General features: G+C 53.9%; 1 protein-coding gene across 2 annotated transcripts in view; it reads left to right on the top strand.

The window, feature by feature from the left end:
* LOC144727219 (spectrin beta chain, non-erythrocytic 1-like) overlaps window positions 1-24491 on the top strand; it is a 166128-nt gene that overhangs the window by 97663 nt on the left and 43974 nt on the right. For both annotated transcript variants that reach the window (XM_078605894.1, XM_078605895.1), the window contains 5 exons: window positions 9372-9452; window positions 11111-11226; window positions 12750-12862; window positions 15017-15204; window positions 15771-15888. In XM_078605894.1, the coding sequence (XP_078462020.1) occupies window positions 9372-9452; window positions 11111-11226; window positions 12750-12862; window positions 15017-15204; window positions 15771-15888 (616 nt within the window). The remainder of the gene's footprint in view (window positions 1-9371; window positions 9453-11110; window positions 11227-12749; window positions 12863-15016; window positions 15205-15770; window positions 15889-24491) is intronic.

Below are 24491 nucleotides of genomic sequence, written 5' to 3'. Positions count from 1 at the left end.
TGGAACCAGTCACAGTTATTAGCCGTATCTGCGAGCGGAGCATCGCCACAGGCCTTGGCCTCGTGACGTTGTCTCTGTGATACAGCGGTGAGCAAGTGAACGTGCTTGTCATTACTATTAATATTACTACATACAGAGCTGCTGCAGAACACATGTACATCAGTGATAGATTTCAAAGTGTGACTGCAAGTACCGTGCTTCCACCATCGAGGAGAAGCGTTCCCCCACTTGTAATGTACAGCAGCACTACGTCACTTATCCATGCTTGCTGCGGAAGGCGGTATCGACGGGCATGCGATGAGGTCGGGCATGCGATGAGGTCGGCTTTTGTAAACATCGTCATAAAATGGCAGTTACACGCCGTCATATTCACACAGGTCACCAGGCGAAAGGCAAAGTGCGTGACACACGGAGGAAAGATTCGCTGCGCTCATTAGTGAACGAACGGGGGGTTGAAGGACACACTTTCTGTTCTGGATGAGGTCACATTTGTGAACATGGAAAGCAAACGGCAGTTACACCGTCATGCGCAATTTCTGCAGCGAATGGGGGCGCTGTGGCGAGATGTTAACTACCCCGCCTAGTATATAGGAAGTCGTGGGTTCCATCCCGACCGTGACGCTTTTATATTTGGAATTGTCGTGTGGATTTTTTTCCGTGTACTACGATTTTTCCCTCCACAGTTAGAATCAACATCACTGGGTTTAGAGTATTTCGCTGCTGTAAATGTCCACGTGATGAGCCGCTTCGTTGAGCTATCATCTGTGCCCAGGTCGCTTCTGAAAAAGAGACGTACAGCTCAATGGGCCTTACCTGGTGAAATAAAAAATAGTTTAGTTTAGTTATACTTTATTTACTTTTCGGGCGGTTTTAGCTCGACTGGAAGCCAGCCCTGCCGTGCGACCTCAGATGCACCCGTGAGGCACCGATTGAATTTTTCATTCCATAGTGAACGACATTTTGCCGTAGCAACAGCAGCAGTGTTGGGTGCTGTGTTTAAGCCCTCTGATATCCACAAAGCGAACTGTGTGGATGCTATAGAGACAAAGTCACACCAAAGGGCGGTCGTTAGGTCTAGGCTGCTTAATCGGATGTTCTTTTTTTTTCAGGCCGTTAATTACTTATTAATTGTGAACCCGAGGTTCAGTTTCACACTCTTTGCTTGGGGTCAAATCGGCCCATCATCCCTCAGGGGGTCTATGAATTGGGTACCACCTTGTGGGAAGCCAAGAGACGTTGTATGCCCCCCCCCCTCCAGACTAATGTGGAATTTCCACCACTGATTCAGGGCCACCACCAATGAAGACTGAAGGTCCCGTTTGAACACACACAGAGAGAGACTTTGGCTCTTGACTCACACTGCCCGGGCTTGTTGTGGTGGGAAACAAAGGCACAAATTACTGGCTGAGTCTATATGTGGGGCTCTCTCCCCTTGTCATACAATGTGGTTACTGTGTCTATTGAGACCATGAGCTACGGAAATACCGACCCCCCCTCCCCAAGCCCCCAGACCCTCCAAACAACTCCCTGTCAAAGCCACTCCGCACCCCTCGCACCCATAATAACCTCCCACCCGCCCCCTGTCCGCTCTGTTCCACTCAAGCCCCACGTTTTCCTTTGAGGGATCCAGCAGCAGCAGCAGTAGCCGCTCGCCTTATAAGGCAGTCGTACGGGGCTCTTTTGGCCCGCATAACGCATTCCACACTTGCGCTTATTAACCAGCCTGGGAAGGTCTTTACTGCAAAAGAACCGCGGCCGTTTTTATATATTTTTTTGTTTTAAAGCGGCGCATATGTACGGCGCCTGAATTGCGCTCGGCCGTTTCGGCGCAGTATTTCTACGCGGCGCTACGGCATGGTCGCGGGGACGCCGTAAATTGAACGCGACGGGCGGCTCTCGCGAGTTAGAACGCGCACGCGACGCCGGGCGCTTCCCGCGCGGGGCCGCGACTCGTCTCGTGAGCAAGGCGCGGGCTCCTGGTCACTTAGCAAGGCACCGGTCCCATTGAAAATCGGCGGTTCCCAGTAGATGCCAATACTTTTGGGATGAATGCACCCTGGAGTTTGCCCGTACCCTGTAGACTCCCGCACCTCCGATGTGCACGGTTGGCGACGTACACAGATACGTACATGCTGTGGTGGTGCCTTATCTTACCTTAACGGAATTTATATCACGCTTTACAAATAATTAACAACGGTACAGCGTATGAATGTAATGGTGGAGAGGAGGTGAATAAAATAAATGACAGGAAGCAACGGGGGCGAATCTGCGATGATGCGTGAATTCAGTGACAGCGACATTGATGACAGTGAATGATGATGGATGGATTGAATGAACGGGGTTAATGAGTGAGAGCCATGTAATGAGAATATGAAGAGGGAACAGGAACGGTGGAGGTGGTTATGAGGGGGAGATTAAGGGGGTCGTGGGGTGAGCTTTGGAAAATTAGTGAGTTTTGAGTGAGGAGTGGCAAACCAGTGAGCGAAGTTGACTGTGTAATGTGGCGTATAAGTTTGTGAAGCCACTTTTACCTTGTGTTATACATTACAAGCGCCCTGCTTTTAATTCGTCTAGACCACAGGTCAGCAACCAAAATAACAAGAAAATGCTCATTTTTGTTTGAATTCGGTAAAAAAAAATATATATTTTAAGAGCCGCAATTCACTGTGTGGTGAATACAAAGACAGCGGTGGTCCTTAGAAAACGACGTCACGAAGAGGTCACTTAGAGAGGTCACTTAGAGAGGTCACTTAGAGAGGTCACTTAGAGAGGTCACTTAGAGAGGTCACTTAGAGAGGTCACGTAACGAGCCGCCGCGTGCAGCACCGGAGTGGTAGGTTGCTGACCCCCTGGCCTGGACGTTTGAACCCCCAGTCGTAAAACGCCACCGTCGCTCCGGCGCAACACGTGGATGCGTCGCGGGAGCAGGAACGTCTGCGGTTCCGGTGATGACCCCGCAACACTATCGGACGGAGCCGCGATCCCCAACCGTGAATTTGCGTTCGTCTGAAGTGTGAGCACTTACCCATGCCTTGGACGGCAACATTGCATCACTGTTTCTACTTGCGTCCTGTTTATTAAACTCTGGAAACGCGACCAACTTTGGATAGCGTGTAGAGATTGACGAGGTTTTGTTTTGAGCAGTTAGATGTCACGCTGTATGTAAACTGGAAATGCGTATACACTGGGGCATCGTTGTTATCATTACGCCTGCTTACTCAGGAAAGCCTCACTCTCTCTTGTCATGGAGGGTCCTGCGAAATGCACGCAGTCGGCAGCGATAATCGCCACGTGCATATCCCCATCGAGAAATTTACCGTGTCATTTTTTTCAAGTTTGTAAAGTTTTGAGCCATGACCCCGGCGCACAATCACACAGCTACTCTTGCGAATGACATCACCAGGATCTTGAATGTTCAGCTGCGAAGTAGACGACACGCTATTTACGTGGTTAACACAGTCGCGGTAATAACCAGGGTGGCCGCTGAATTCGAACCGTCAATGTCTGCAACAAGCGGCGAACGCACCACCGCGACGCTGTAAACTATATATATATATTTTTTTTACTAAGTAAGGCCCACTGAGCTATATGGCTATTTTACAGAAGCGACCTAGGCACAAATGATAGCCAAACAAAGTGGCTTATCACGTGGACATTTATAGCAGCCAAATACTCAAAATGCACGATTCTAAATGTGAAGGGAAAAACCGGAGGACCCGGAGAAAAATCCACACGACCACGGGGAGAGAGACACGCAAACTCCAAATATGCAGGCGTCATCAGGGTCGGGATGGAACCCACGACTTCCTGCATGCCAGGAGTAATAGTGAACATCTCGCCACCACCCCATATTTAAAAAAATACATATATTCAAACATATATTATTTTAATTTGGATGTCGACATTATTTTGCGTGACGAGCAAAGGGAAGCACAGCAGCAGCGCTGCAATTTCACCGCGTTGCATAATTTACTTGCTGACGCGTGATTGGGTACCGGCCATTATGGTGGGACTACACGAGCGGAGTATTTGTATGCGACGTGGAATTTCACAACAATACAAAAATATGACACTCGGCTTCTCTTAACCTCGTGAAGTATAGGTGCCCGAACATGGCAATGAAAACGTTGGAAATGAAATCCGTGAGACGGTTTGCGTCTGCGAGGGAGTGCACTGCTGCCCTCTACAGACGCGAGCCCCTGGCGCGAGTTCAACCTGGCCGCAATGCGGCTGTCGTGAGTGAGGATTCTCAGTTGGGGCCCTGATTAATGCCACCCGGGTGACCTCACACGAAGGCCATCCGTGAATCGGCATTGGCACATTACGACGGGATGGCGATAGTTCTAAACATTGTAAATTCAAGTTAAACAAACTTGAGATGCGTGCCTTGTTGCCATTTGTGTGGAACGCTGGTTGATAATTTCCCATCTGGAGAGCAATGTTTATTCCACATGACCGCCACTTTCCTCCCCCGTGCTTCTGAATTGGCTGTGCTCCTTGTTTACGATGTCAAAAAGCTGTGCTTCGCTATCTTTGTAAACCCCCTACAGTCAGCGGGGCACAGATCATGTGAGGGCTCGGGCCCAAAGACAATGATCGCCCGTATAGCCTTGAACAGAATGTTGGGGCAAGCGCTGTAAGCGAGCAGCACCTATGCACGGCAGAACGACGCACGAGGGGGTGGGTGGCCAGCACCACACCCCTTTGTTCCCCCAGTTCTGTTTTTACACACCGCACCAGGTACTAATTTAATGCAGAGTCGACCTAGGGGAGGCCCAGGCCCAGTTCAGATAATTGTCACTGGTGACGGCCGTGAGCTGGAATCGAATTAGGGTCACCGGATTCATTGGGCAGTGAGCTAGCCGCTACGCTACCGCTTCCCGCGGGAGATATCACAAACACGCTTCCCATAGGCACAAGGCACTGCGTCCTACAACATGTTCCATGACACGAAGGTTTCGGAAAGCTCTCCAATGTTTTTTTATCTAGCTACGTGTTGTTCGGCACGATGTCCGACGTTTCCGAGCCACTTTCAATTCAGTTTAACACGTAGGCTTTCGCAACCAATATTATCCATAAGAGAGGTTTTTTCGGTTGGATCACGTAAATATAGACGTGTCATTAAACCCACCACCACCCGACACAGCCAATTATGTTTGTCACGACTTAAAGCTTTCGTAACTACAGGAATACATATTTTATGGGTCTTTCGGTAAAGCCACGTAGATAGAAAAATAATAAAAACACGTCGTGATATTTTTATTATTTTTCTATCTACGTGGCTTTACGGAAAGACCCATAGACTATGTTTGTCACGTAAACAAAACATTCCAATTCGTTATTCGTGCAGCACACCAGTCTGTGTAGAAGAGCGTATTAACCCATTAACCCAGACATTAACCCCCTCTGCCCTTCGCATAAGATTGGCTCACAAGTGACGACATAACATTTATCCCTCTAAGACCGATACGGGGATTTCTCCACAACTCTGGGTGGCGATTGATAATCTTAGTTGAAATTACTGGCGAAACGTCGTACTCGAATTGTAAATGTTGTGGGTTTATTCTCCAACACACAAGCGGTGTTCTTTACTAGAAAAGAATTGGCACGTTTTGTTTACGTGACAAACCTTACTAATTGGCTGTGTCAGGTGGTGGCGGGTTTAGTGACACATTTATATTTACACAATCTAATCCAATAAAAACTTCTTATGGACACTTTAAATTTGTTTATAACAAACTTCACCGCTGCATTGGGTGAAATAAGCAGGGCCCCAGGCCGACTCATTGAAAGGCAGTCAAACCCCTGGGGACAGGTGACACACGGGAATTCTGCTGTAGAGTCATAATGATAGGCCTGAATCCAGCCGCAGTTCGGACCGACGGACCGGACCCTGATCCATCAGTCGCACGCACATCATTTGCGTGTCGATTTGATGAACATGCGGGGAGAGTGTAGAGTGGCTCTGCACGTTGCAGGGTCTCTCTGTGTGTGAGCCGCTAGGCCAGGGGTCAGCAATCAAAATAACTACACGAAGAGGCATTTCTTTCAAGTAACAGTAAAAAAACTCAATTCTTCAAGAGACGCAGTGGAAGCGGTGAATGAGCGAAATCCCTGGGTGGTAATCATCATCATAACAACACCGATGTCATTTACCTATCCAGGAAAAACCTCACTGAGCCACAAGGCTTTGCAGGGCCTTCAGCAGTGGGATGTTTGGCCCATTCCTTGGAGAGTTCTTTTTTGGAAGTGGGATGAACTCGCAGGAACCTGGGGGAAGAAAGCACCCAGGCAATCCTGGAGTTCGCACTCAATGTATTATTAGCATGGTTGGCGACGTGCGGTGCGGAAGACGTTCGACATACACACATCACGCAAATGTCCACCTAAATGGGTTCACGAACCCTCTTCTGGCCTAGGCTTCGCGAACGTTCATGTCGGCAGGATAGCAAGTCAGCCCCTGTGGTGCCATGAGTACCGGGTGCATGAACTCGGATTTCCGTGCTGTATTTATGACAGAACAGCAGTTTAGTGGGGGTAATTAATGAAAGACACCCTGACGACTGACGGTGAAACGTGGACACAACAAAGACAACCGCCGTAAGCCGCAATAGCCCCACCAAAACAATATTTTATCGCGTGTTTAACGCACGCGGCGCAGTGTTTACGCTTGACACGGCCGCGCGTAAACACGCGACGGTCGAGCGGCGAGTGCGGAGGGAGACGAATGCGAGCGGACCGCGCGCGACCGAATGAGCAGATTAGAAGGCGACGATGCACCCGTAAACACCGCTGGCAGCGGGCGTCCGTGGTGCGTGCGAGGGCACTCAGCCATCACCGCTCGCCCTATTTGGAGCTCTCTCTCCCACTCGCTGTTGACACCGCGGGGCACGGGCGCAGAGTGCACCGCAGGTGATCCACACAAGGGCCATTAACATTTGTTACCAGATAAGGGTCACTGAGCTATGTCGCGATGTTTCAGAAGTGACATGGCCACAAATGATAGCGCAACAAAGTGGCTTATCACGTGGATATTTACGGCAGCCAAATGCTCTGAACGCGTGTTGATTCTAAACGTGGATGGAAGAAACGGAAGGGGACCCGGAGAACAATCTACGCAACCAAGGGAAGGGAGAAATGCAAACTCGAAATATACAGCAGGCATCAGGGTCGGGATCGAACCCACGGCCTCCTGGATACCAGGCGAGGTGATCAACATCTCGCCGCTGCGAGATGTTGACTATGAACTGTAGCACAGGCATTGTATGTATGTATGTTGAACTTTCACACCGGTTTCGAGCCAACTACGCCCAGGATGCGTTCCTGAAAACCAGAACATGAATCGAAATTACTTAAATCGAAACAGACAGATGAGATGGTGCATTGTAACGTGGTGCGGAACCTCATAGAGTACGTGTACACATGGAAGAGACTATAGCCAGTCGTGGATGCTCAAGCTTGGGCGCCATCTGGCACCTGAATGTTGCCGTGCAGACTAAACAATGTTGGCTCTTTGCGGTGAAGTTCGTAAATCTCGAGTACGTCATGGCGAGGTACCACATTGTGTAAAGCCGTATCGGGTATCAGTAGTTTGAGTACGTTGGAGCGAAGGTACGTAGAGCGGGAGGGCATACATCGGGGTATTACTACAACAATTGGTCAACTGGTCACGTGGCACACGGTATTCACTCGCTCGCGTCGAGAGAGAACGACTCGGAGCCGCGAGGAGGAACCGCAAGCACATGGGTTGGCAGCGGCCGCGTGGTCGGCCGCTGCCCAAGCTCTGCGGTCCATATGAAGGTGCTGGCAGCCAACTAACGGGAGTTTACACGTGGGAGGGAAACCGCAGCGCCCCGAGAATACCCACGTGTGCGAGGGAGAAACACTCTATCCCGTACGGCCGCAGCAGGTGGAGCCCACAGTTTTGCTGTGTTGCATTGTCTTGGCGAGCCATGGCATAGCACCTCAACTCCCACAGAAGAGAGTTTCGTGGCATCTGTGCGGCGATCCACCAACCCTTCGCTGCTGCCTCCACAGCGCTGGGTCACGGCAGCCACTGCCACCGCCCACATAGCGCTGGGTCTGATCATCACTCCCCTCGTGTTCCGGTTATTATCTTCTCAATCTTTGCTGCTTCTCTCTCTCCGTTCCTCTTTCTTCTCCTTGTGCTCGATCCACGCTTTCGCTCTCTCTTCTTGCACCCCCCCCCCCCTTCAGTGAAACAAACTTCCCCCTCCGCATGAAACAGTCACCTTCGCTCACGAAGTTTCCACCCCTCACTCAAAACGCTGTCTGATTGTTCACTAGCTCACCCTTAATCTCCGCCTCTCATAACCACCACCACCAGCACCGTGACTGCTCCCTCTTCATAGTCTCACGACATGGCTCTCACTCATTAACCCCGTTCATTCAATCCATCATCATCATTCACTGTCATCAACGTCGCTGTCACCGATGTCATGCATCATCGCAGATTCGCCCCCATTGCTTCTTCTCATCTATTTCATTCACCTCGTCTCCACCACCATCATCATCACAGCCATACGTTGTACCGTTGTTCATTCTCTGTAAAGTGCCTTGGTTAAGGCGCTTTATACATTCCGTTAAGATAATGTGAGATAAAAAGGTTTCAAGTTCATTCCCAAAACTGACAGAAATCAACGCGTCTCCTCCTCGTTTTCCACGGTGGCATGGGCCCCTGGAGACTAACGAAGATGTGCCTACATTTCCCGATAAGAAAAAAGAAACATCCTCATATCATGGATAGAAATCCTCTCTTGAGTAGGGAAGGGCGGGGAACCATCGTATTGAGAATACAATGCCTTATTGTACATAACAGGCGTCTAATTGCGTCCCAGTGCGTCGCGACAGCAGCTTCCATCTGTTTGCTGATGTAAGGGTCAGTTGACACCCTGGATACCGTTGCAAACAACAAGGTGTCACGTCTCAAGGGAAAAGCAGATGTCCAAATGATGGGCCACTTTGTTGGGCTGTCACTTGTGGCCAGGTTGCTTCTGAAAAATAAGTGAATGCCTCAGTGGGCTTTGCCTGGTAGGATGGGGATGGTTTAATTTTATTTGTATGTTTTGGGTGATTCGTTTACCTTTCTTGTGCTTTGCACTCTGATCGTGTTTTGTATTGTTTGTTGTTGTAACATTCTTAACTGGTGCCCCAACTAGACATCTGTGAAAAAATTGCTTTATAGCTCATCGGATTCCTCCTGCAGTATAAATTAATATTCCGTTTCTGATCTAAATCTCCGTAAACTGTGTCGAATAGGAACAGTGGCGCTCCGTGTTGAGACATTAGTGGCAGGCGCCTTAAAAATAAATGTCAATTATCTATTTTTATTATTACGTTACCTTCTACAGATACCCGAACGTCCGCGTCCACAACTTCACCACAAGCTGGAGAGACGGCCTCGCGTTCAACGCCCTGATTCACAAGCACAGGTAACCGCTGATTCACAAGCACAGGTAACCGCTGATTCACAAGCACAGGTAACCGCTGATTCACAAGCACAGGTAACCGCTGATTCACAAGCACAGGTAACCGCTGATTCACAAGCACAGGTAACCGCTGATTCACAAGCACAGGTAACCGCTGATTCACAAGCACAGGTAACCGCTGATTCACAAGCACAGGTAACCGCTGATTCACAAGCACAGGTAACCGCTGATTCACAAGCACAGGTAACTGCTGATTTACAAGCACAGGTAACCGCTGATTCACAAGCACAGGTAACCGCTGATTCACAAGCACAGGTAACCGCTGATTCACAAGCACAGGTAACCGCTGATTCACAAGCACAGGTAACCGCTGATTCACAAGCACAGGTAACCGCTGCTTCACAAGCACAGGTAACCGCTGATTCACAAGCACAGGTAACCGATGATTCACAAACACAGGTAACCGCTGATTCACAAGCACAGGTAACCGCTGATTCACAAGCACAGGTAACCGCTGATTCACAAGCACAGGTAACCGCTGATTCACAAGCACAGGTAACCGCTGATTCACAAGCACAGGTAACCGCTGATTCACAAGCACAGGTAACCGCTGATTCACAAGCACAGGTAACCGCTGATTCACAAGCACAGGTAACCGCTGATTCACAAGCACAGGTAACCGCTGATTCACAAGCACAGGTAACCGCTGATTCACAAGCACAGGTAACCGCTGATTCACAAGCACAGGTAACCGCTGATTCACAAGCACAGGTATCGCGACGATGTGGCCTGAGTCTCGCGATGGGCGACGAGGTCCCCCGCCCTTTCTCTCTCTCTCGTCCTGATGACGATGACCCATCGCGCGTTCAAACAACCGCAGGCACGGCTGCCCTCGCCGGCGGTCCCCCGGTGACGGTGACCTCTGACCGCATGGTCCGCACGTTGCTGGCGGGGCACCTTGTATGGCGGGCGCTTGGGACTGGTGGGAACAGCAGCGGCCGTGGCTTCCCAGCAGCGGAGTTGGCACGACGTGAACAGCGACGTTACGTCGGGAGGAACTATTTAAACGCGCAAATCATCAATCAGCGGCGGCCAGGCAGGCCGGCTGGCTCTTTACGCAGATAGTCGAGGTGGCTTGGGGCTGCCTGGCAGAGGAGTCCATGTATGGCGTTTTGAATGAAACAAATCGAAACTCCAACACATTGGCAGGCTTAATGCCGCTGTGTTGTGTTGGTCTACTGGTGTGTATGTTGTATATCCGTGTGTTGAACTTCTTTGGCACCGTACGTAGCCAACTGTGCAAATCGGAGGTGCGGGGCAAATGAATGAGATTTCATTCTGATGCTGCTTGCGCCTTGCGTCTGTGTATCTTTATTGAAATAATGGATATATGAAAATTGGGGCAAAATATGAATGCGCTAAAATATATCATAAATAATATTGTCCGTTATTAGTTTACCGTCGCATAGCGCACCATTGCATCGTTGTCGTATCTCGCGTGCGTTTCAGCATCGTTTGCTCGGCGCGTGTCTCTCCGATCCCGAGATTCAGGCCGTGCACCGCGTGGGGAGCTTTTGTGTTCTAATACGGAACGCATCCAACGTAGAGCAAAGCCGCTATCTGTGGCGATGGTGGCGACCAATGTCCTCCGCTTCATACAGGCCGGACCTCATCGACTTTGATGCCCTGGACCCCGCGGACCCCTACGGCAACATGCAGACGGCCTTCAACGTGGCCGAGCAGAAGCTGGGGCTGACGCAGCTGCTGGACGCAGAGGGTGGGCGCTCCCCCTGCCCCGTCGCACACCCCCTGCCCTGTCCCACAGCCCCTGCCCTGTCCCACACCCCCTGCCCCGTCCCACACTCCCTGCCCCGTCCCACTCCCCCTGCCCCGTCCCACCCCCCCTGCCCTGTCCCATGCCCCCTGCCCTGTCCCACGCCTCCTGCCCTGTCCCACTCCCCCTGCCCCGTCCCACCCCCCCTGCCCTGTCCCACACCCCCTGCCCTGTCCCACTCCCCCTGCCCCGTCCCACCCCCCTGCCCTGTCCCACGCCCCCTGCCCTGTCTCACTCCCCCTGCCCTGTCCCACACCCCCTGCCCTGTCCCACTCCCCTTGCCCTGTCCCACTCCCCCTGCCCCGTCCCACTCCCCCTGCCCTGTCCCACACCCCCTGCCCCGTCCCACAGCCCCTGCCCTGTCCCACTCCGCCTGCCCCGTCCCACAGCCCCTGCCCTGTCCCACTCCCCCTGCCCCGTCCCACTCCCCCTGCCCTGTCCCACTCCCCCTGCCCTGTCCCACACCCCCTGCCCTGTCCCACACCCCCTGCCCTGTCCCACTCCCCCTGCCCTGTCCCACTCCCCCTGCCCCGTCCCACAGCCCCTGCCCCGTCCCACTCCCCCTGCCCTGTCCCACTCCCCCTGCCCCGTCCCACACCCCCTGCCCCGTCCCACAGCCCCTGCCCCGTCCCACTCCCCCTGCCCTGTCCCACTCCCCCTGCCCCGTCCCACACCCCCTGCCCCGTCCCACTCCCCTGCCCTGTCCCACGCCCCCTGCCCTGTCCCACGCCCCCTGCCCTGTCCCACGCCCCCTGCCCCGTCCCACTCACCCTGCCCCGTCCCACCCCCCCTGCCCTGTCCCACTCCCCCTGCCCCGTCCCACTCCCCCTGCCCTGTCCCACACCCCCTGCCCCGTCCCACAGCCCCTGCCCTGTCCCACTCCCCCTGCCCCGTCCCACAGCCCCTGCCCTGTCCCACTCCCCCTGCCCCGTCCCACAGCCCCTGCCCCGTCCCACTCCCCCTGCCCCGTCCCACACCCCCTGCCCTGTCCCACTCCCCCTGCCCTGTCCCACACCCCCTGCCCTGTCCCACTCCCCCTGCCCCGTCCCACTCCCCCTGCCCTGTCCCACTCCCCCTGCCCCGTCCCACAGCCCCTGCCCCGTCCCACAGCCCCTCCCCCGTCCCACTCCCCCTGCCCCGTCCCACTCCCCCTGCCCCGTCCCACTCCCCCTGCCCCGTCCCACAGCCCCTGCCCCGTCCCACTCCCCCTGCCCCGTCCCACTCCCCCTGCCCCATCCCACAGCCCCTGCCCCGTCCCACAGCCCCTGCCCTGGTGGCCACCCACCCCTTCCAGTGCCATTGACAGCCTTCATAGGTGCTGCTCGCTTAACAGCATTTGCCCCAACAGTCTGTTAAGGCTACACGGGGGGGTGGGGGTGGGTCTCAGTATCTTTGTATCCCTGCTGTGTACAACCCTGTGTGAGCCGCGGTGCGTTCCGTGCCATCTCTCTGCGCGTGGCGCGCAGACATTGCGGTGGAGCACCCGGACGAGAAGTCGGTCATCACCTACGTGGTCACCTACTACCACTACTTCTCCAAGATGAAGGCGCTGGCCGTGGAGGGCAAGCGCATTGGCAAGGTGTGCCCCGCTGAGCTTTGCGCGTGACCGACGGTGCCAACCCGTGCAGCCCGACTCGGCGGGCACAGCGGGCAATAGCGCGTGTCTTTAAATTCAGCTTCTCTGCAGAGGCAAAGGAGCCTGTTTATCGTAATTATTTTGTTGTTGTTGCTGTTGTGACGAGTGGGTTTTTTTATGAGAAGGTTTTTGTCTCTTGCCCAAATAGTTTTGCTTGTGGTGTAACTACCCATAGGCCTACTCGTCATCAGACGTTTTTTTGGAAAATGCCATTCTCATCGGGCCCCACCCATGGTGTAAAGATTGCAGTCGACAACTCGTATTATCCACTCCATCGCTCTGGCCTGTGTGCTACGAAGCTGGGCCCTTGCCCGAAATGTCGTCTATTTTATATCGTTTCTTTTTAAAGCCACTCGGCGTTACTGACGAATGTGGCGAACTTTATTGTTTTCTTCATTAAGTCGAGCTTGGGTGCAGATCGAGCGGAAACGATAGCCGCTCTCCTGGGTTGGTTAATCATGCTCCGTGCACTGGGACTCACTCGGACTACTCCCTGATGCACCTCAAAAACATTCCTCCGTTACCAAGCACGCGCATCGGCACCCTGGTGTGCATGTGTCCGGCACGTGCACACGCTCGCTACGCTGCGGTACTGGTTCTTTTGGGGTTGCATGCAATTGCATGGGATTGCATGGGATTGCATGGGATTGCATGGGATTGCGTGGGATTGCGTGGGATTGCGCGAGCAGCAAACCTTCGAGCGTTACATCAGGCCGATTTGCAGGGGGAATATTGAGAAGGTGCTGATACGTGTTAACAATCTGTGTGTAAACGTGGATTCATTGCAGGCGCTAGGTGACTTGTTGAATCACAGGACCACGAGGGGTGGTGGCAGTTGGAGTGATCTTCATCCAGCAGTGGATAGGTCATGGCTGATGATAATGAAAAAAACCATCCTATTGTATCCACTATTTTGGAACAAAAAAATATTTAAATCAAATGCACGTGAATGATCGTGAATGCATATACAGCAGGGCAGAATAAACTCGATTACCGGGAAATTGTTTTGCACTCGATACACGGTACTATATTGTACACAACGAACCTTAACATTCACGTACACTTGCCATATCACGGGTGTGTTGAAGTATTCAATGTACGAGTTCTATGATGATCCAATAAACGTGTGGCACGAAGAAGACACAGCGGATGCATTGAGGAGCTGAGATAATCAACAGTTCCACTCTGCGCACCGCCGTGAGTGAGAATGCAGCATCAGGGGTCCGGCGCCATTCGTCAACCAGCGGAAATCCATCGCAGTTTTAGAAAAAAAAAACTGAAAATTAGAAATGTCCCAGGACACGACGGATTTGCTACCGCTGGTTGCAGCGAAAACACGCGGTTCTAATGATAGCATAGGCCAGGGGTCGGCAACCAAAATAACAAGAAGAGCCATTTCTTTCCAATTCGGTACAAAATTCAGTATTTCAAGAGCCGCAATGCATCTGAGTACATACTGTACATACGTACATATCGTCAAGAAGCAGCCCGTAAAGAGCCGCATGCGGCTCCGGAGCCGTAGGTTGCCGACCCCTGGCATAGGCCATCCAAAGTATGCATCGATATCAGGCTATTCTTATCACAATCTTTCAAGGAAATTTGCCAAGAAAATTGTAATATCACCCAATGACTGTTATCTGTTTTAAACAGGCTCTTTCATAAAGTACGATGCTAACTCCGCTTTTGTATGTTTATGACGGTCGATTGTATGTCTACGAATAACTTTATGCAGTTAAACAACTTTGAATGCTTTTCCACGTGACCGTCGTATAGTTAGATCGCCAAATATGCAAGAAAAATAACTATATGAATATTTTAATATACTTGTCAATGTTATATACACTGTGAGTGGACGTCAGCCCCACGTAGCCACAGAGCCATGTGACAGCCTCATTCTCCTCCTCCTCCAGCACGTGCAGGGCAACAACCGCCCGTGGCACGCCCTGACGCAACTTCGCGGCCGGAGACGATGGTGCGCCACAGTCTCTCACTGCTCCTAATTGAGACGTTGCTCGTCTTCGGCAGGGGGAGCATCACGTTGCGCGGCGGCTCCTCTCTCGCGTGACGGCGGCGTTTCTTTGTTTGAACACTTTCCAGGTGCTGGAGAGCGCCATGGAGACCGACCAGATGATCGAGAAGTACGACAGCCTGGCCTCGGATCTCCTCGACTGGATCGAGCAGACCATCGCCATCCTCAACAACCGCACCTTCGCCAACTCTCTGACGGGCGTGCAGCAGCAGCTGCAGGCGTTCAGCTCCTACCGCACCGTGGAGAAGCCGGCCAAGTACGGCAGCAGCATTGGCAGCGGCACTCGCACGGGAGCACGCGGACGCGCTCGCACACACACGTGATACTGTAATGACCACGGCGCTATCCGATTAGCACGATTGGCTACGTCTGGGGCTGCCACCCGTCTGGATTTGAATCCAGGAAACCTCTGGAACCTGTGGGTGGCCCTGGGTGAAATGTTTAGCTCTTGAAAGCTAGCGGCATGACTTATCTTGTTGAGATTTCTTTTGAAAGGATGAACTTTGAATTATAATGACCGTAAATTACGCAGACCACAAATGATAGCTTGTCGTGTGCAGATTTATTAGCAGCCAAATACTCTAAACGCGTGTTGATTTTAAATGTGGTGGGGAAAAACTGGAGGGCCCGGAAAAAAATCCACACGACCACGGGGAGAACATGCAGACTCCAAATATACAGTTGTCAGGATCAAGATCGAACCCACGACCTCCTGTGAACCAGGCGAGGTAGTTAACATCTCGCCACCGTGGCACCCTCACGGTCACAGACAGGGCACGGCTTCCTTCCATCACCGTGTGTCTCCCCCGTGCCGTCGTCCAGGTTTACAGAGAAGGGAAACCTGGAAGTGCTGCTGTTCACCATCCAGAGCAGGATGCGTGCCAACAACCAGAAGGTTTTCCTGCCGGGAGAGGGCAAGCTCATCTCCGAGATCAACAAGGTGAGCGAGCGTAGTGCACGTGGAGTTCTGATGGTAATATACACCGTTCGCTTTTACAGAGTCAGAATATGTATTTGCACACGAGGAATCCGGTGAGCTACCGAGCCCTTTTTCACCGATGTCAATGTAGTTTACGAGTCAAGCCAACACCTGTCTGGATTTCCCCACACAGCATCAACGACAATCCATCAGTCCAAGATTTGTAATGTGCGGCCGTGTTCAGCAACAAGCTGAGACGGAGGTGTGGATGGCACAGAGAATAATTGAACTCAACAGAAAACGAGAGGTCCGGCTTTTAGACCGATCTTAAAAGCGCCGCTCGTCACGGCTGCGCGTACTTTAGTTGGTGACTGTCCTGGACCGATGAGCGCGGTTGGCTATGTGTAATAAACGACTGGACCACGATGTCTGGCTCAGTGTCCTTTATTATTCGGTTCGTGCTGTACACCCACACGGCTGTCTTTACTCTGTAGCTTCTCCACGGTGCTGACTCCAATGTCGGCCCGATCCACAACAGCAGCTCCGCTGCTGTTTCTCTCACACAGCCCCCCTTGGCTGTACTCTCTGCTGCTCTTCTCCCTCCGCAGCTCTCACAGCTTCTTGCTCTCTCTCTCTCTCTCCGCAGCTCCTCCTGGCAGCCACACCGCTGCCTCTAACAAGCAGCCCCCTCTCTCTCTCTCTCCGCAGCTCCTCCTGGCAGCCACACCGCTGCCTCTAACACGCAGCCCTCCTGGCTGTCTCCTCCCCAGCTGCACACCGCTCCGCAGCTTCCTCTTATCTTCGGGGTTGGCTCCCGATCGCCGTCGGCGCCCCCCCTCTCCACACTTGCCCGCGTGGCCTCACTCTTTTCCGCTCACACCCCGACTACCTTCCCCTTCCGGTTTACCCGCTTAAAGCCCCGAACCTTACCCCCACGTCACATGACTCCACCCCCCGTGACGTCACCTCCGGAAGGTCGCTTACGCCCGCATTACACCACCCTCCCCCGTAAAAAAATCCCAGCCGACCTCGGCTGACCAATAGCAAATCGTAATGCGGCGAACCGAGCTTCCCCCCCTAAAGGACACTAAGCATATAATGTAACAGCAAGAACAACAACAACGCAATCAACATCAACGATCGTACAAAAGCATGCAATAAATACAACTGTAAGAAAAAAATAACAAGACAGCAACAATCAACGAAACGTAAGCGATTTGGAACGTGTGCGGGTCGCCGGCCCGTCCCGGACGGTCGGCGGCCCACTCGCAGAACGGGAACGCGATGAAAGTCGAGGAACGACAGGGGGTAATCCCCCTGTCGCAGCTGGAAGTCCACTGCCGTCCCGTGTCTCTAAAGAGTTAGTCTTGGGCTTGTCCTGTGACCGTGCCCGCAGCTGGGTCGGAAGGGCTGCAGGGCTCGAAGGTCCCGCAGACCTGGCAGGCGTCCTCCGAGCAGGGCCCCTCGTCCCCCGTAATGTCACGGCCGGCCTGTCTGGAACAGGTACGACAGGCGCTCTAGCGAGATCAATGGACGCAGGCAGGGGAGAGTCAGCAGCAACAGACCCCGGCAAGGCAATATTGGGGGATGACGCATCATGTAAGGGAGCAACATATGGTTTCAAGCGCGACGTATGCACAACCCAGCGACGAGACCCAATCTGGACGCGTGCCGTCTGTGGGTTGGGAACCGCAATGAGGCGTACGGGACCATGCCAGGGTTTGTGCAATTTCGGCGAGGTCCCCGGACGTACCTGTGGACAATGAAGCCAGGCTAGGTCCCCAACCTTCCAAGGGCACTCCCCCTCAGACCGTCGCGCATATCGCTCGTTCCGGGCCTGGGCTTTGGCCGTAGCCACGCGGGCATTCTCCCGCGCCTCCGTGACTCGGCGAACCGTGTCCTGGATGTATTCAGGAAGTGGTTTCCGAGGTCCCTTCACCCCAGTTCCCAATTGCACATCCACCGGCGGCACGTTTTCCCGACCATACATAAGGTAAAACGGCGAATATCCTGTAGCCGCATGAGGCGTCATCCTGTACGCCGAAAGCACCCCGGGGATGTGCAGATCCCAATCTGATTGTTGTTCACTCACGGTATGGCAAAGCATGGCAGACAATGTCCTGTTCAGCCGTTCAACCATACCATCCGTCTGCGGATGGTATGGGGATGTCCGTACTTTCTTAGTCCCAAGGCCCGCGCACACTTCCGCCAATAATTTAGAAGAGAAATTCCTGCCCTGGTCCGTGAGGAGTCTCTCAGGCGCCCCCTTATCCATAATATACCCAAACAAAAAGGCGTCGGTAATGGCCGCGGCCGACTGATCGGGCAACGGCCAGGCCATCGGCCAACGGGAGAGGTACTCAACCCCTACCAGCAAATATTTATTACCCCTCGCCGATGGTGGAAAAGGTCCCAATATGTCCAGTGCCACCAATTCATTGACTCGAGACACCTGAATCGACTGGAGAGGCGGCACGTAAGGATGTTTCGGTGGCTTACGTTGTGCACACGCAGGGCACGCGCGCACGTGCCCTACGACATCTGTCGCCATGCCGTGCCAAAAATAATGACGTTGCAACGTCAACAAGGTCTTCTGCACCCCTAAATGTAAGAGAGTGTCACAATGGAGGGTTCTAATCAACTCGAACCGCAAGGACGTTGGTACCACCAGGCGCCAACGTTCCTGGAACCCCTCCCGCCACATAAGCAGACCATCTCGGAGAGCGGTTTGCGGCCCCACAGCCGTACTCGGACTCCCATTGTCCTTAGCAGACCGCTTCCGCAAGGACACCAATGACTCATCCATCATCTGTTCCCGGATCCAGACAGACCGCGGCAGATTCAAAACCCCGTCAGCCGGTCCCGGTTCCATCGGAGTGTCCGACTTCTCGACGGCCAGCGTGAGCGGCTGAGGGGGGTTTGGAATCGGCGAACACCTATGCGTCCCCGACTTACATTTACAAGGGCCGCGCCGCGGTAATCTGGAAAGTGCGTCAGCGTTCGCATGGCGCACACCCTTCCGATGTTGAATTTGGAAGGAAAATTCCTGTAGCGTGTCCAACCAACGTGCCAACTGTCCGGATGGCTGGTCAATTTTAAGGGCATATTGCAAGGCCGCATGATCCGTACGCACAATAAAAGAACGACCGTAGAGGTATGGTCGAAATTGCCGTAGGAAAAAAACAACCGCCAATAGTTCTCTGCGAGTGACACAGTAGCGGGTTTCCGCAGGAGACAAGACTCGGCTACCATACGCCACGACACGCTCTACACCCCCTTTAGACTGTGATAACACCGCCCCAATACCTGTGTCACTCGCGTCCGTATCAAGAATGAATGGGTGATCGAAATCGGGATAATCCAATGTTGGGGCCGTGGCCAATAGATCACGCAGACTCCGAAAGGCCGCCTCCTCCGGCTGTCCCCAAACAAACTTCCGTCCTTTACCCGTAAGGAGATGCAAAGGCCTCGCAATCGTCGCAAAACCCGGCACGAATCTTCGGTAATACGAGGCAAATCCCAAAAACCGCCGAACATCCCCCACGGTGGCCGGAGTCGGCCAATCCCGGACGCACGCCGTCTTTTCCGGATCCGTGGACACTCCCTCAGCGCTCACAATGTGCCCCAAATAGCGGACGGACCGTTGCAGTAGGTGACATTTCTTTGGTTTGAATTTCAATTTGGCAGAACGCATCCTCGTAAACACTGTCTCCAGCCGCGTCAAATGTTCATCGAATGTGCGGCTGAAGACAATGATATCGTCCAAATATATAAGACATGTCTCCCACTGCAACCCCGTCAAAACGAGCTCCATCAATCTTTGAAATGTAGCAGGGGCCGCATTCAATCCCATCGGGAGACAGTTGAATTGAAATAACCCCTGAGGCGTACGGAATGCGGTTTTCTCCCGTGAGGACTCGTCAAGGGGAAGCTGCCAAAATCCCGAAGAGAGGTCCAGTGTGGAAAAGAACTTAGCCCCCGACAATGCGTCGAGGGAGTCATCCATACGCGGCAGAGGGTACGCATCTGCCACCGATATCTTATTCAATTTGCGGAAATCAACACAAAATCGCAATTTGCCATCCTTCTTCTTAACCAAGACGACTGGAGCGCCCCATGGGCTGTTAGATGGCGATATAATGTCCGCAGCCAACATGTCTTCCACTGCCCCCCGTACGTGTTCTCGCTCCGCAGGACTCATCCGATGCGAATTTAATCGAATAGGGGCAGCATCGCCCGTCTCAATGTGATGGTAAAGCAAGGAAGTGCGGCCCAAATCCAAATCATCGGAGCTGAACACATCGGAATATGTCAACAACAATTTACGCAGCGCACCACGTTGCTCCATGGACAGGGAAGAATTTTCGTCACATAATTGAGCAACCCAACGATCATCCGAACTCCTTGGCTCGGAAACCCCAGCAACAACTCCCCGGCTATGTGGACAATCATGGGTCGCAAACGCCGTAGTGGCATGTGCCACAACCGTACCGGCCGGGACACGGACGTTTTCTCCCCCCGCATTAAGCACCTGTAAAAACGGTAATTGATCCGGCCGGACGATGGTCTGTGCCCCCACTAACGCCAACCCGGTTGTTATCGTGGCGGACGGTGACAACAAGACCCCTACTGCTCCTAGCCGATCAGGCAGGGGCTTCCGATACCGCAAGGGTATAAGCATCTGTGTACCAGGTGGGATGTCCACAGATGCGACGGACAGCGCCTGCACTTGTACGGCCGAAGCAGGTCGCCCCCAGGGCGACGGCAGAAACGAGATTTGACGGCCCCCCGGCAGTTCAATACAATTCTCATTGATTTTGATCAAAATGGGCATCTTAGCCAAAAAATCGGTGCCTAACAAACAAGGAACCGCCAAAGATCTCGATATCAACACAACACCCGAGGCCGACACATCCCCAATAGATATCTTAGCATCCACCTGACCCACGATGCCCATGCTACCCCCGTTCGCAGCGACGCACGACCCATAAACCGGACGCACAGCCCCCGACGGAATGCCCAACAGATGGAAAATGACATCCGATATAATAGTCGCAGACGCCCCCGAGTCGACCAAAATGCGCACGTCCACACCTTGTATGGACCCCGGTACAGTGGACGAACCCGTAGCGGCCGCGACAACTCTCCGTGCCAATTTGCGCCACTGCGTAACTGAATGACAAGGCCCCGTCGATGGCCTTTCTTTAACAACAACAATAGGATCGCGCAACACAGGTGGTGGGTGAGGTGGAAAGCCTTGCCGAGTGTCTGGTGCGTGCCGACATGCCTGTTTCGGAGGATCTTTAGCCGACTTGACCGGTGCCGAGGCCTCCTGCTGCGGCGGAGCCGGGAAGCGGGCCCAGCAGTCTCTGGCGTAGTGGCCCCTACGCCCGCAGCGGAAACATTCGGCCTCGTTGCGCCGAAGCGCAGGCCTCGCCTCCTGACGGCCCCGTTCTGGTAGCACCGCGCGCGGTCTCGGCCCGCCGCGTCCCGTCCATGGAGCGGAGGCGGCCGTCAGTTGTTGAGGGCCCCGGTCATCCGGAACATAGACGGCCTGCGCAGGGTTCCATCCCAGCGCATCCCCATCTTTGACGGGCCCCCCCGTCCACGCCGTCACTTGTTTCCAGCGACGGAGGTTGAATTGCGCATCGAGACACTTAGCAGCCATCCGGGAAGTTAGCTTCTCATGCCCACACACAGGCATGGGGATCCCTAGATCCCGAGACAGCTCCAACATTTTCCCTAATATGAGAGGCTCAAGCAGGTCCTGTGGCGTCTCAGGATAAGCTGCCATGGCCAGCTCCAGCACCGCACCCCTGAACGCCACGGGCGACTCCTCTGGTGCTCGTTGTCGTTGAGCGAATCGCCGATGCGCATCATCTGGTGGCTCATAAGCATCGCCATTTCTTGAAAAACACCACGTAAAGTTGCCTTCTTATCGGTCGCTATGGAACGGAAGAATCGGACAGATTCGTCGTCCAGGAGAGTCGGCAACACCTCCAAAGCCTCCGCATCGGTCCATCTTGCTGTGCGTACCGCCGCCAAGAAGCGGCAGGCGAACGCGCTCCAGTCCCCACCGACGGAAAATTCTTTAACTGTTGTAAGGTGGCGACTCCGACTCCTCTTCCCGTCGTCTTCCAATGGTGGTGGTTGTGATGGCAAATTCAAAATGGCGTCGGCCCGCGGCGTGGCCAAGATGGCGGTTTGGCGCCACGGAGCGCGCAAAATGGCGGCCTCTTGCCGCGTGGGCAATGGCGGCGGCAGGACAGGCAACGTGGCGGCCCGCGGAGCACCACTTGCATCATCCATCGTCCCTGGCGCGACGAGATGGCATAGATGCGCCAGGACGTCCTTAAGTGCCTCCAGTTGTACCGCCATCGCTTGCCATCGTTGATCCGCGTCTGATGATGTCGACGGACCCGCCACCGCGCCAACATCCTCCACTCCCGTTCCCGTGGTCGCCTCAGCCGGGCTCTCCTCCACCACCCCAACAGGATCCGCGGTTGGAGGGAGTTCGTCGTCGTCGGACGAAGAAGCCGATGCAGGCGCCGGATTAACTTTCTTCCTCACTTGTTTCGACATGCCGTTGCACTTCCGACACCAGTGTAATAAACGACTGGACCACGATGTCTGGCTCAGTGTCCTTTATTATTCGGTTCGTGCTGTACACCCACACGGCTGTCTTTACTCTGTAGCTTCTCCACGGTGCTGACTCCAATGTCGGCCCGATCCACAACAGCAGCTCCGCTGCTCTTTCTCTCACACAGCCCCCCTTGGCTGTACTCTCTGCTGCTCTTCTCCCTCCGCAGCTCTCACAGCTTCTTGCTCTCTCTCTCTCTCTCCGCAGCTCCTCCTGGCAGCCACACCGCTGCCTCTAACAAGCAGCCCCCTCTCTCTCTCTCTCCGCAGCTCCTCCTGGCAGCCACACCGCTGCCTCTAACACGCAGCCCTCCTGGCTGTCTCCTCCCCAGCTGCACACCGCTCCGCAGCTTCCTCTTATCTTCGGGGTTGGCTCCCGATCGCCGTCGGCGCCCCCCCTCTCCACACTTGCCCGCGTGGCCTCACTCTTTTCCGCTCACACCCCGACTACCTTCCCCTTCCGGTTTACCCGCTTAAAGCCCCGAACCTTACCCCCACGTCACATGACTCCACCCCCCGTGACGTCACCTCCGGAAGGTCGCTTACGCCCGCATTACATATGTACGGTTGCTACAGAAGTTCAACGTACGCTCCACACACTGGGGCTGCTGATGGACAACTCCGTTCTGCTGTCCTAAGCTGAGAGCGGATCTCGCAAACGGCGGACGTGCGCAGGTCATCGACGCAAACCCACACTGCGAAATATTCCTGGCACTGCCACCGATCCTACAAAAGAATTGTGCAGTCTTCTACTCGTATCATCCACTCAGTGTCTCTGCTCTCTGTATGCCACGATGAAGGGCCATATCCCGAAAGTTGCCTTTCATGTAATTTTATTTTAAGGCCACAGTGTTATTGCCGAACGTGTTGCGTTATTGTTAGCCGTGCACCACAGCCAACTCGGCATCACAAAGTCATTTGTTTAACCTTCCAAACAAACGGTTTTGAAATTTGTCCGATAATTTCCTGGGCCCCTGGCCCTTCTTCAGAGGGGATAATCTTCGCAGTGGAAGGGCCTTTGTCTGAAATGTTTGCACTCTACGTGTGCCCATCATAGGGCAGCGGCGTTAATTCAGCCCATGGTGAAGTGTTTTGATTTTGTACGCCCGCACTCACAGGCTTCCGCTAATGCAGTGCTTAAAAGGGGGTTTGTATTTACTTCGGCTCATTCCCAGCTCTGGCGGATAACATATCAGTGAAACACGTTTCAGCTTGTCAAACAAGCTTGCAATCACAAGAGAAGCAGGAAATTGCCAGCCACAAGCTTCAGTCTCCTTCGAGCTGAACATGTTTTGTCTGCAGCTGCTCACACTTTGTCCATGGGCCGTGGCAGAAACTGTTGCCGCCTTAAGGTAGCACAGATTTATTTGCGTGGCCATTTAGAATGGATTACCTGATAAACCCACGCATTTAAAATGGTGGTTATTGCATAACGCACTGTTGTTGGCCACATGAGGCAATTTGGACCGCTTAAAACACATTCCTGCGGAGGGAGCTGGTAGGAACGTTGGGTTGCTCGGTCAATGACCAGGGTCGACGGCGGCGTGGTGTATGCCACAAATATGCCCGACTGTGAGGGCGGGCACAAGCCGGCGTGAGTAGGTTAAACGTTGAGTTTTATAAGGGCACCACGGGGTGACCAGCCCCTCCCCACCCAGCCCCACCCCTCCCACCCCCCACCCAGCCCCACCCTCCCCACCCAGCCCCTCCCCACCCTCCCCTCCCCACCCAGCCCCTCCCCACCCTCCCCTCCCCACCCAGCCCCTCCCCACCCAGCCGCTCCCTCCCCACCCAGCCCCTCCCTACCCAGCCGCTCCCTCCCCACCCAGCCCCTCCCTGCACGACGGATGGACACAATAATCCCCTGTGTGCTGGTGTAACCAGGAGGTTCCTACCAGTATGATGCCACCTCTTGTGGTATCGGCGAGGGAGGTATCTGCTGTGGGCTCATTAACAGCAACTATGCAGCCTTCATCAGGGCATGA

This window comes from Lampetra planeri, chromosome 25 (assembly GCF_965212315.1).
Source record: "Lampetra planeri chromosome 25, kcLamPlan1.2.h2, whole genome shotgun sequence".
Lineage (NCBI taxonomy): Eukaryota > Metazoa > Chordata > Hyperoartia > Petromyzontiformes > Petromyzontidae > Lampetra > Lampetra planeri.
This window is presented reverse-complemented; position numbering and strand designations above follow the sequence as displayed.